The sequence below is a fragment of the Lynx canadensis genome, chromosome C2 (assembly GCF_007474595.2).
Source record: "Lynx canadensis isolate LIC74 chromosome C2, mLynCan4.pri.v2, whole genome shotgun sequence".
Taxonomy (NCBI): Eukaryota; Metazoa; Chordata; class Mammalia; order Carnivora; family Felidae; genus Lynx; species Lynx canadensis.
In genome coordinates, this window is record NC_044311.2 from 157,672,831 (window position 1) to 157,686,022 (window position 13,192).

A 13,192-nucleotide genomic window follows, 5' to 3' on the forward strand; every position below is an offset into this window, starting at 1 on the left:
GCAGATGCTCAGCTTCACACGGTTGAGTTTTGTGTGTCAGTGATTCCAACGTAGCATCTTGTTTGGGATCATTTCTCTTCCTGGTATGTGGGCCCAGCCTCTCCCCCCCCGCCATGCTGGTTTCCCTCTGTGTTCTCTTTCTGATCTCCTGATTCTTGGAGTACGCAGGAGGCTCAGCAGCCCCTTCCTGTACTGGGGCCGTGCGCCCAGAGAGGCTGACCTTGTGACCGGCAAGAGTGGCTGTGGGTGCTGCCTTGTCCACTCCAAGCAGCACATCCAGTGTTCCGGGAGCCTCGGCACGTGTTTGAAGTACATAGAACTGTTCAGGGACGCCCGCCTCCTGACAGGGCTCCTTACACGGAGGTCTGTGGGCCTCAGTTCCGAGGAGGAGAGAGGGTGCAGAGCAGCTGGGGCTTAGAGCGAGCCTTCCTTCTCCTAAGCCCGCAAGTTCTGGCCCTGGGGGACCGTCTCTGCCTGCCATTCTCATCCCTTAGGACCACTCTGCCCCATCATCTTGTCCTCTGCTGCCTCTCTCCTGGGTTACATTTTTATCCCAGAACTAGCTCATGAGCTACACTGGCATCGAGATGGGAGTCACACAAGAGAGAGCTGAAGCCAGCTCCCGAGCCCCCTCGCTGCTGGTTTCCCGTTCCCTCCGTGGATTTGCGTATGTGCGTGCATCCTGTGGCTGCTGTAACAATAATCGCCCTTAGCGGCTTAAAACAATACAAATGTGCAACCTGACGGTTCTGGAGGGCAGAATTCCGAAATCCGTCTCACTGGGCTAAAATCAAGGTGTCTGTCCCGTGTTCCTTTTGGGGACTGCAGGGAAGAGTCCATCCCCTGCCTTTTCCAGTTTCTGGGGGCTGCCCAAGTGCCCCTGGCTGGGAGACACACATGCTTTTAAGGATGTATGTCATTAGATCTGGTCAATCTCCCCATCTGGGGCCGAAACATTAATCACGCCTGCAAAGGACCATGCACAGGTTCCAGACACTGCGGAATGGACATCTTGGGGCCACAGTGTGTGCACAACGTGCAGACAAGTGTGGTTGTTAAAGGTGGAGCCCACGGGGTGAGAGCACGTCTCCACTTCCCAGGGTGTTCATTAGTCTCCAGTCCACCTTTACAGCCTTTGATGTTTCCTGAAATGTTTGTTCTCAGTGTATTTTCCTCTTTGACGTTGACCTTACGTTCCGCACTCACCCCAGACGTTTTTTCCTTTGTGGTTGCGACTGTATGTAACAACATGACAGGTCCGGAGCTTTCTTTAAACACTTCACTAGGTTCAGGGAGCCTCTGCACATGGGTCTCACTCAGGTCCTTATGTTCTAGTCTAACAAGAAAGTAGGATGAGACAGTGTCTCAGGGACCTTCTCCACCGTTGTTGGGTGTATGTGGCTGATAACTGGCTCGTCTCATCTCAGTGGATTGTCAAAAAGTGTCCCACTTGCCCCCACCCCCACACACGCACAGCCTCCCCCGCTGTCAACAGCCTGCACCTGAGCTGTGTGTGTGTTACTGTCTGTGAACCTGCACTGACACCTCATCACCCAGAGTTCATAGTTTCCACTGGACTCGCTCTTAGTGGTGTGTGTTGTGTGGGTTTGGACAAATGTGTAATGACAGCTGTCCACCGTCACGGCGTTGTAATGAGGAGGGAGTGTTTTCACTGCCCTAAAAGCCTCCGCATTCTGTCCATTTATCCACACCACCCCCACTACCTCTGGCAACCCCTGACCTTGCTGTTGCCTCCATGGTCCCGCCTTTTCCAGAACGTCGCACATGTAGAATCGTACAGGATGCAGCCTTTTCAGATTGGCTGCTGTCACTTAGTGAGATGCACCCGCGGACCCTCCGTGTCTTCGTGGCGTGACGGCCCGCTCCTTCTTAGCGCCGAATACCATCCCGTCGTCTGGACGCACCCGTGTGTTTGCCCATCACCTCCCGAAGGGCACCTTGGTGGCTTCCAAGGTCTGGCAGTTATGAATAAAGCTGCCGGAAACATCCGCCTGCGGGTTGTCGTGTGGACGTGAACGTTCACCTCCTCTGGGTAGACCTCAAGGAGCACGACCGCTGGGTCGTATGGTCAGAGCGTGTTCGGTTTTGTAAGAAACCGGCAAACCTTCCTCCGCGGCGGCTGCCCCTCTCTGCTTTCCCGCCAGCAGTGAGGGAGCGTTCCTTCCGCTCCGCGTCCCCGCCAGCGATCCGTGTTGTCAGTGTTCCGGGTTGTGGCCGTTCTCACGGGTGCACGGTGATGTCGTTGTTGTTTTCATTTTCTTTCTTTTTTTTTTTAATGTGAAATTTATTGTCAAATTGGTTTCCATACAACACCCAGTGCTCATCCCAACAGGTGCCCTCCTCATTTTCATGTCCCTGATGACATGTGACGTCTGTATGTCTTCTCTGGTGAGGTGTCTCTTTGGGTCTTTGGCCTACTTTTTAATCGGGTTGTCTGTTTTCTTATTGCTGAGTTTTAAGTGTTTGTGTATTTTGGATATATCTTCTTTTATCAGATATACGTGTTGCAAGTATTTCTCCCAGTCCCTGGCTTGTCTGCTCATCTCTTACCAGTGTCTTTCGCAGAACAGAGATTTTACATTTTGACGCAGTCCAGCTTATCAGTTAGGTTGTACCTTTGGTGTTGTATCTAAAACGTCGTCCCCCTGTCCAAGGTCCCCAAGGATTTCTCCTGTATCATCTTCCAGGCATTCGGTAGTTTTGCATTCTACGTTTGGGTCTGCGATCCGTTGTGAGTGAACTGTTGTGAAGAGTGTAAGGTCTGCGTCCAGATTCCCCTTCGAGCGCCCCTCGTGGAAGAGACTCTTTGCCCCCTTGATTGCCTTTGCTCCTTTGTCAGGGATCCGTCGGCTGTCTCCGTGTGACTCTCCTTCTGGGTTCTCCGTTCTGTCCCATGGACCGATTTGTGTGTCCTTTCTCCACCACCACACTGTCTTGATCACTGTAGCTTTACAGCGAGTCCTGAAGTCAGTAGTGTCGGTCCTCCAACTTTGTTCTTTTTCAACATTGTGTTGGCTATTCTGGGTGTCTTGTCTGTCTATAAACTTTAGAATCGGTTTCTCAATAGCCACAAAATGACTTGCTGGGGTTTTGATGGGGATCACATTCAATCTACAGACACACCAAGTTGGGAAGAACTGACATCTTCACAGTATTGAGTCTTCCTATCCATGAACATGGAATATCTCTGCGTTTATTTAGGTCTTTGATTTAGTTCAGCAGAGTCTTATAGTTTCCCTCATGTAGATGTTGTACGTATATTTGTTATATTTACACCTAAGTAACTAATTTGCGGGAATGCTAATGGGAACGGTGTTATGTTTTGCAAATTCTGCTTGCTCATTACTGGTATAGAGGAAAGTGAATTTTGTACATTAATCTTGTATCTCATCACCTTGCTATAATCACTGATTAGTTCCACTCATTAGTTCCAGTGATTTTAGGGCCGTGGCCTTCAGAGGCTTGCTCCTGATGGGAACCATGAGGCATTTCGCGGAGAGAAAGAAGGAGCCGTCTGTGAGTCGCTGGTCTCCACGGGGCTGCCCCTGTAGCAGGCTGCTGTCTTTCAGCCCAGGACGACAGCGGCTGGTGCATCTTGCCTTCTGAACTAATTTGGAGAGCTTCTAGCCGCCCGGGAGGAAGGGCAGTGGTGGGCATATCCACGTGTAACTCCGAGGACAGCCGAGTCAGGACGGCAGGGCCATTAGCACACAGGCCGCTGAGAGTCCTGTTTTCTTCATCTCAGAACATCTCCCTGAGTGCGCCCTCAGGCCCCGGGGACTTCTGACGTGAAGGGACGATCACAGCAGCCACCATCTTGGTGGCCAGCAGTGTCTGTCTTTGAGCGTCAAGGGACCGCCGTCCTCCCAGAGCCCGGCGTCTTCCCGGAGGGCCCCCCCGCCCCCCACTTCCCATCGGCCTGAGGGTCTTGCCTGTGAGCCTCGGGGGAGCCCCGGCTGGCTGGTGGTGCTGCCTACCGGGCGCGACGTCAGGCCCGTGCAGAGTGGAGAGGCCCACCCCTGCCCGGGAGCGCCAGGCCTGGCAGGAATCCAAAGTGCGTGTCCTCATGTGGGTGGTGTCTGCCTCTCTTCTGTTTTCGTTCTTTGTTCTCAAAGAGCTCTTTGAAAGACAGAACTTGCCTTAGGAAGTTGGGGTTCAGTATTTCTTCCCCCTGCTCTGACTGGGAAGTCCCAGATCAGCCTGGCCCTGCGGCTCGGGGACAGACCCCAGGTCCCGGTCACACACAAACAGACGCACACATATTCGTGCGCACGGTCACAGGCTCGCTCGCCACGGTCCTCGGGACATCGGCGCGTCGGCAGCCCCTTCCCGGAAGAGCGTCTCCCCCCGTGTGAGTCACACCTCGGAGGTCGACCACACCCGGACAGTAGGTGGGGGTCTTGAGAGAAAAGGCTTTGGGTCGGGGCCCTTGGCTGGACTGTGGCTCCAACCACGGGGGACTGGGCTCCACCTGGTAAAGTGGGTGTGCATGCAGGAAGCCACCAACGTATAGGTGTCTCCTTGAACGGGTGTGTGCCCCCTCCTGTGTCCGGCAGTGACCGGGCTCCCTGGACAGAGAGGTGGCACTCCTGGTCTGAGGTCGTCAGGCTTGCGTGCCTTGGAGGCGTTCTCCTCAGTGTTACACCTGCAGGCTCAGGCAGGTACAGGTGCATGGCCAAGTCAGGCCCTGCCGGGGCCCAGGACCAGGTCGTGGAGAGCAGGGCCTGTGTCCCTCCCCCGCCCCGACAGCAGTCGCTGGTCCTACCTGGAAGGATGAGAAATGAGGGAGAACACCGGGCTCCATGGCCGTGTCCCCAGCCTAGACCAGAGCTCACGTGCTCTAGGACACCGAGGAAGAGGGCGCTCGAGCAGGAGGGAGGGCCGTCCAGTGTGAGCATCCGTTGGCGAAGGCGACCACGGTTCTCCCCAGTGGCTCATCCACTACGTGGCCCCTCTCCAGGTCAGGGTGGCTGTGGCACCGCGGCGTGGACACCGTGGGAGGGGAGGGAAGCCCCCGACAAGCCTGGGGCGCTTGAGTGGGATTCGCCCACGAGCAGGCGCAGGACACAGGACCGTTTCAAGCCAGGACAGATCCTCCAAGAGACAGCCCAGCCTCCCGTTCTGATTTTCTACCCCCAGGGCTTCGATTAGTTTCCAGGCCGGTCCGTAACGTAGTAAAACCACAGGGAGCTGCTTGGCGTTCAGCTTTCTCTCCTCTGTGATGCAGTCAGCACCCCGGGCAGGTGCCTCGACTGGTGCCGGAGTATTGTTCCCACTGTCCGAGGGTGGGCATGGGGGTCGTGGAGGTGGAGTGGGGCCCGAGCATGGGGCACGGATGGGGCGCAGCCCCCGGCACCCTCAGCGGGCCGCCCCACCGCATCCTTGCCCCCCTGGTTGGGGCGGTTCCTGTGGCGTCCCCCTTGGGCCTGTGAGCCACAAGCCCCGGCCCCGGGAGGGTGCCCGGAGAAGCGGGGCAGGTGCCGGGCGGGTGGGGAGCCCCTCGTGACTCAGTGTCCCCCTGGCACCCTGCCCGCTCGGTCCCTCCCACGCGCGGCCTCACCGGGGTCTCCCTCCTCTTTGCAGAGAGCCCGGGCACGGAGGTGGGGCTGCTGCAGCTGCTCGGAGAGCCGCCGCCCCAGCAGGTCGCCCAGGTGGACGACCCTGACGTCGGGCCGGCCTTCGTCTTCGGCCCGGATGCCAACAGCGGCCAGGTGGCCCGGTACCACTTCCCCAGCCCGTTCTTCCGCGACTTCTCACTGCTCTTCCACGTCCGGCCCGCCACCGAGGGCGCGGGGGTGCTGTTCGCCATCACGGACGCGGCCCAGGCGGTGGTCTCCGTGGGCGTGAAGCTGTCGGCCGTGCGTGACGGGCAGCAGCACATCCAGCTCCTGTACACCGAGCCCGGTGCCACCCGCACCCGCACGGCCGCCAGCTTCCGCCTGCCCGCCTTCACCGGCCAGTGGACGCGCTTCGCGCTCAGCGTGGACGGCGCGACCGTGGCGCTGTTCGTGGACTGCGAGCTGTTCCAGAGGGTGCCCTTGGTGCGCTCCCCGCGGGCCCTGGAGCTGGAGCCCGGCGCCGGCCTCTTCGTGGCCCAGGCTGGGGGAGCAGACCCCAGCAAGTTCCAGGTAAGCTGACAGCCACCGCTGGTGTGGGGACCGGCCCTGGTGTGGGGGTCTGGCCCCCGGGGACAAGGGACGGTCTGCCTCCTGCCTTGTGCAGCAGCGCCAGGGAGAGGACCGCCCGCGGGGCGGGGCCGCCGGCCGCTTGAGTGCGGGCCCCGGTTGGGGATGTGGTGGAAGTCTCGGAGGCCCCCCGGCACCGTCCCCTTCCCAACTGGACCCCATCTGCGGCACACGAGAGCCCCTCCGTTGTGCGTGGTGCCCGCGGTGACCCCGGGGTCCGGGCCCCCCTGCCCCACGGGGCGGACGGGAGTCAGCGTCCCGGCCCAGCTACGTGAGCTGTGCACGTGGTGTGGCCCTGAGCGTGGGCTGTTGTGGGGGCGGGCTGCACCCTGGAGGGCGCACTCACCCGCCCCATCAACGTGCCGATGACCTTATTTTCACCAAACTGCTCAGCAGGCCCTGAGCGCAGCTTCCGAGCAGCGAGGGCAGAATTTCGCCAGGCAGCTGGCTCGTCGCGGTCCCACCATGTCCTCGGGGAAGCCCCCACCCCTAGGCCTGGCCTCGGCCTTTCATTCTGGGGGCAGGCGGGTCCCAGAGCCTGGAGGGGGTCTTTCTCCCGGGCCCTCAGCGCCCACGTTTGTTGGAAACTTGAGCCGGACTCCCTGCCTCCGGTGAACATCGCGTGGACACCCTCCACGGGCACTGACCCACAGACCCCCAAACCCTGACACTGGAGCCAGCCGGCGGCTAGAGCGTCCCCGCTCAGCGGTCCAGACAGGGGCCCCTGTGTGTGCTGAAAGGGGCCGTGTCCCCGGGGGACAGAAAGTTAATTATTGCCTAGAGAAAGGCTGCTTCATGAAAGTTGTTCTAAGTCCTGGTGACTTGGGTGCTGAAAGCTGACCTTTCGCCTCTGGTAGGAACTTTAACCCTTGGGGTCTGGGAGCCAGCAGGACTTTGATACGAAACTGGGCCTCTTTGTGTTTTCGCTTTGATCCTCAAACGTGATTAACTGCAAAGAAGTCAGAGAGAGCCGTCCGTCGAGGCGGGGGCTGTGTCCACTGGCTGTTTGTTGTGTGACTTCCCGGGAAGCTGAGGACAAAAAAGCGTCCCGTGTGTCCCCACGTCTCTGACACTTCAGCAGAAAGGCTGCCTGTGTGCGGGTGGGGACAGGGTTGCCCGGGTCACCACAGTCGTGGGTGAGGACGCCGGGCGCCTCCTCCCTGTGCCTCGTCGGGACTGCGTGTCACGTGTGCAAAACACATTCGCCACTTGAAATAGGCAGATGGTGTCTGGGTGTTTTAACTTGCATTTCTCGGTTGCTAGTGTAGACAGACTTGGATTTTTTTTTTTTTTTACATGGTTTTTGGCTATTTGCATTTCTTCTTTTGTGACTGGCCCATTTATGTTCTTTGCACTTTGGTCTTGGGGGTTCAATAATTTCTTACTGACTTTTACAAACTCTTTATATGTGAAAGAAAATGGTCCTTGGTTTTGTGCACTTAAAATTTTAGCTCTCAGTTTGTCATTTGCGTTTTCACCATGTCACTTTTTTGTTCAAACCGTTGAGATACTTAAAGTGTTTACGTGGAAGATACCCATGGCGGGAGAAGATGCCCATGGCGTGTAATATCGCGGCCAAGTCTCTGAAGGTTAGGAAGACAGGACTCCTGGAGCGGGGTGTAGGCTCCTCCGTCGGCGCTGGGCTGTGGCCTGCTTGCCCCGGGTGGCTGCTTGACTTCCAGCTGACTTCGCTTGTGTCACATGCACCTGAGCCAAGTCTCCTTATGTCCCCACGGACTAGAGGCTTCAGGAATTTTCTGTGTGGGTGTTTGAACGGATTCCAGCTGGCCGAGAGAAGCTTGTAGAACAGGAGACAAATCGGTTTAGCAGCGGGTTTTGCAGACTTTCTGAATTGAGGTTCCTGGAGAAGAATCACTCACGTCACGTGATTTATAAGATTTGGCAGAAGCGAGCTCGGGGCTTAGGGCGCCGGGAGGAAGCTGGGCGGCGTCTCCTCCGGCCCCTCCCAGGCGGTCCAGGCGGGTCCGGACAGAACCTTGATTGTTTGCCTCTGGTCAGAAAAACTGGTCTCTTCGGGCTTATTCTTCTTCTTGAGTCACTTTTGGTAGTAAGCGTCTCCTGGGAAGTCCTGCCTTCCGTGCGGTTCGGACAGCGCTTGCCTTATCGCCAACCCTTTCGGCGGTTGTGTGCCTTTTAATTTTTTTAACCGTTTCTAAAGCTCTGCGGCCGCGTCTGCCTCGACTCGCTCCCCCTTCTCCCGCTCTGTGCAGCTCCTCCCTGGCCGCCGGGGGGCTTCTGCGGGTGCCCCCGCCGCACCCCTGGAGCGGACGCGGCCCTGCCTTCCCGGAGGCTGTGCTCCAGCCGCCGCACCTCATGCTGAGCGCTCACCTACCTTGTTCGACGGGGACTTCCCCCCGCACGCGGCCTTGTGGGCCTCGTTACACAGAAATAAGCGCCCCGTCCACTGAAGCCAGGAGGGTGCCCCGCAGCCACGGCAGGCTTGACGCCCGGGATGGCCGGGAAAGTGTCGTCAGGGGCCTGTGGCCCCCAAGCCCAGCACCCAGACCCGCGCCTCCTGAGCGAGGGAGAGCCGGGCGCCCCGGTCACTGCCATCCCCCGCCCGACACCCCTCCTACGACACGCACCGTGCTCACCTGACGTGACGCGCAGTAGGAGGGCCTCGACGTGATGCCGCCGCATCCCTGCCATTTCCTGCCACGACTGGGGGAGAGAGAGGAGCGGCCTGTGACGGAAGCGCTTGCCCGGACGCGACCCCACGAGAAGGAACCAAGAGGAGGCAGATGGTGTCGTGCTGGCGGCCAGGGTGACGCAGGCAGGCGGTCAGGAGCCACCGGGGCCGGGGCCCGAGGAAGCGGGGCAGCCACAGCGCAGCCGGCGCGGGTGACAGGGCGGGGGAGTCCGGCCCGGAGCGCCACCAGCCACCTCCCCCCCCACGGGCTCACTCAGCCCCCCGCCCGCGACCAGGATGCAGCGCTTCCCGGCGGGGCCCCGAGGCCGGGTCAAGGCCACCTCCGAGAATCCGGGGGGCCCAGGGAGGCGGCCCGCGGCCAGTGACCTCAGTGACAAGCCCGCGCAGCACGGGGTTCTCGTTGTGCGACTCGGCCGCGCGGCCGGCAGCGTGGCAGCGACGGGACACGTTCCAGACGGTTAACAAAGTGCGACGTCTCCAGATTCCACGTCTGCTTCCCAGCCCGTCCGATGTTTGCAGTGTGCCTGTGGCTTTTGCACCACTGACGTCTTCCCCACTAAACGTGTCCCCGGGGAAGCACTGCCCTCCCTGCCGCGTCCCCTGCGGGCAGCCCGGCGAACAGCCTCAGCTGCTGGCAGCTCGGAGCCTCGAGGGACGGGTCTGTGGGGACGGCCGCGGCGGAGGTCCGGCCCCCTGACCCCACCTGCCGGGAGCGCCCGTCCCTCCCCTCATGGCCGCCACCCCCAGGGCACCCTGCTGCCCCGTGGAGAGCTCGACCTTCTAGAATTTAACACCCGCCCTGTGCTGTCCTTGCGTCTTCAAACTCGGTCACCTGGGCGACCCTGTCCCTCCTTCAACAGGACTGAGGTCGAGAACTTGCGTCCCCAGCACGATGCCAGTGCTGACCTCCGACCTGACCCCTGCATTTTTACAGGACGGCCCAGATTTCCCGTGGGCGATGGTGCCCCCAGGAACCTGGCTGGTGGAGGGCACCTGTGTGTGTGGATGGACAGGGGCCTCGCTGCAACGCTCCCTGCTCCTGGTCTGCACACTTGTGCTCACGTGCACACCCCTCTCTCACCACACCCGCACACGTGTTTACATGCACACGCGCGCTCTCGTACGATGCTCTCACTGCGTGCACACATATGTGCACACGTTCATGCACACGGGCACACGCCTGCTCTCACACCCTTGCGCACACGCCTCACATTGGCACACGCTCTCTCACGTGCTGTCACTGCACGCACACATCTGCTCACACACACACATGTGTACGTTCACACGCACGCAGGTGCTCACGCATAACCCATCCACACAAAGCTCTCACACACGCTCACACACCTCTCCCTCACCCTCCGTGGTGGTTGGACCGTCCAAGAATTTGAAGGGAGGGACACTTGTCCCTCAGATATACCAAGCACTGTCCATAGCTGACTCCCTGCACCCGGGCGCGGACTTCCTCTCGCCCCGGGCCCAGCTCCGGGGACCTGCCTGCGGCCAGTCCCTGTGCTGCCCGTCCTCCCCCCGCCACGGTCCACAGGGAGGAGCTCTCAATAGTTGTGCCACGCGGTCGGGCAGGCCGTCCCTGAGTCCCGCTGATGGCTCTGCAGTGAGTTCCCCGGTGACCACTGTGAGGAAGGCTGGGCCCCACTCTGACCTTGCGCTTTGCCGGGACGCTGCAGGGCGGCATTGCGCCTGGGGGACGGCGGCAGGAGGAGGCAGGGACCGGCGAGGGTGACTCCGGGTCTGAAGGGGCAGCAGTGGCTGCGGTGGGGGTGGCCTGCTGGGCTCGGGGTTAGACACAGGCCACTGTTGGTGTGGTTGAAACATCTCTGGCCCCTGAGACCGTGCTCTCTGTGCCGGGTCACCTTCTTCCTTAAAGAGATGGAGTTCTCAGCTCCACGCTTCCGGAAGGATGCCACCACCACCCTCCCCCAGTGAGGCCACCTAGCAGCCTGGGGACAGGCCCGTGGACAGCAACCCTGCCCCCGGCTCCCTCAGCCCCAGGGTCCGGCCACCGTCTGTCAGCTTGCCTCGGAGCGCCACGAGGCCTGGACATCACTTGGCACGTGCTGGTCCTCACCCGGGTGCCCGGAAGAACCTTCTGGAACTGATGACCATCCTGAGTCCAACTGAGAACCAGGGCGGCTTCCTTCTGGGCTTTGACCGCGGAGCCACGGGCAGCTCCTGCCTCTGGTCTTCCAGAACACGCTGTGGCTGGTGGGAGAACAGTGAGGATGAGGTGCGTGGTCCTGCCCACGGCCACGTTTTCACCGCCTTCCGAAGTCAGCCCAGCTGCAGGAAGTGACCCTCTGCCACTTGGCGCACCCCACGTCAGCTTGTGAGCCGGTGGCCGCTCTGGTGGCCCTGAGTCGTACCAGCTGCCCCTGATGGCGGCTCTTTCGTGCATACCTGCAAAGGAGGACACCGCGTGTGTGCACAGAGCACAGATCACCCGCCCGCGCCCCGACTGCTCCCCGCCCGCCTCCTCAGCCGCCTCCTTCCCCTGCACGTTGGGAAAACGAGGACCTCGCGGTAACTGGAGCCGAGGGTCTCCCTCCACCCAAGTCCCGCCTGGGCCCGACCGCCCTCACTGGCCTCCCAGGAGCAGGTGCGCGTGCCTGAATGAGCACGTGTGTGCAAGGGCACGTGTACGTAAGCACAGGGGCAGGTGCACACACGTGCGTGTAAGCACGTACCCACACAGCACGTACATGCACACACACGGGCACGCACACATAGCCACACACGGAGATGGGACACGGCCCCACAGGCCTCACTGTCAGCAGTTGGGGAGTGGAGCCGGGAGTACGGAGTCTGGCACAAGTGGCCCCTGAGGTGCTCACTGCCCTGGGTAGAGATCCAAGAGTGCTTCCTGGAGGAGGCGGCCTTGGAAAGCAAGTGGAGCCCTCAAGCAGGGCTCATCTGGGGACCCGCTGGGGTGTTGTTGGTTTGCTGTCACGTGCTCCTTGCTGGTGTGGAGCACGAAGGTCAGGGGATCGAGGGTCACGTGATGGCGTCTGAAGGTCATTTGGAGGAATAAACAGAACAACCGAGGTGAGTCAGCACGTGGCCTGTGGACCCGTCTGGCATCGCCTGTTCTGTGCAGGTGAGAAAGGCTTTGTTTGACACGCTGAAATGGGCGAATCGGAAGGAGACTTGCGACGTGGAAATGACACGATGACATTTCGGTGTCGGTAACGCTCGGGACAGCCGCGCTCGGCCCTTCACGCGCTGCCTGTGGCCGATGCCGAGCGGGCGCGCACCAGGCAGCACAGACTCCCCAGCTGGCCCTTTACGGAGAAGCTCTGCCGACCCCTGACCCAGGCCCTTCCGTTACGTCTCAGGATTGACCAAGTGTGGTTTCTACTTGGGAAAAAGGCGCCGGAGAAAATCCCAGTGGGTTAAATGTTGAGTAAAAAACAAAGAAAATACTAGAAACCACACGTGTGGACACTCACCGTTTCCAGGCAGGGAAACCTTTTAGAAAGCGGCCCCGGTGGCCTCTCGTGCTTGAGGGCGAGGTCTCAGCCGAGCCGATTCAGGGCTCGAAAGTCAGCGAGCGCCACACGGACTCCGCTGGGCCGCGCTGCTCACGCCCTGGGGCTTCTTCAGTCTTGCCTGATGCTTTTCAGTCACGGGCTCTGCCAGTCCCCGAAATAGCTGGGGCCACGCACGGCTCTCCCGTCCCCGTCACCGCCTCCCCGAGGCCCCGTCCCTCCACGTCTGCGCTGGCGACCCTGCCTCACGTGGCACTGACCGGGAGAGCAGCCTCCGTTCCCCGTCCCCTCACGCAAGTGCCTTTGGAGCCCCAGTGGGAGCGACCCGAGGGCCCTCCTGTCTCCAAGATGGCCTCGTCCTGGACCTCGGTCGGCTCCGTGACCCCGCTGAGATCCTCAGCTGCGCCAGGCTCCGAGCCTGGTGCCGGCGTGGCCGTGCCGACTGCCTCGGGGCCTACGGTGACCGCTCTCCCCCTCTGCCTTTAGGGAAGGATCGCGGAGCTGAGGGTGCGCGGAGACCCCCGGGTGAGCCCCCTGCACTGTCTGGAGGAGGACGATGAGGACAGCGGTGGGGTGAGTCGCTGCCGTGGCCGGGCTCCACGGAGCTCCCTCCCCCTGCCCCACCCTGCTTCGCCCCCCACCACAGGCGGAGGGCCCAGGGTTGGTGGGGACTGGGGACCCCAAAGTGGTAGGACATCCTCCTTTGAAGGATGTCATTTGGGTACCAAGAACCTGGGACATTTTCATTTACCTGTAACATCAGAAAGAGCATTCGTTCCCTGCCTAGAACTTTCAATGTAAAAACACATACC

The 13,192-nt window shown here is 60.5% G+C and overlaps 1 protein-coding gene across 1 annotated transcript in view; it reads left to right on the forward strand.

Moving 5' to 3' along the window:
* The window catches only part of COL18A1 (collagen type XVIII alpha 1 chain), a 50,487-nt gene that overhangs the window by 7,127 nt on the left and 30,168 nt on the right, over positions 1-13,192 (forward strand). The window contains exons 2-3 of the mRNA XM_032594799.1: positions 5,605-6,149; positions 12,867-12,953. Coding sequence (XP_032450690.1) covers positions 5,605-6,149; positions 12,867-12,953 — 632 coding nt within the window. The remainder of the gene's footprint in view (positions 1-5,604; positions 6,150-12,866; positions 12,954-13,192) is intronic.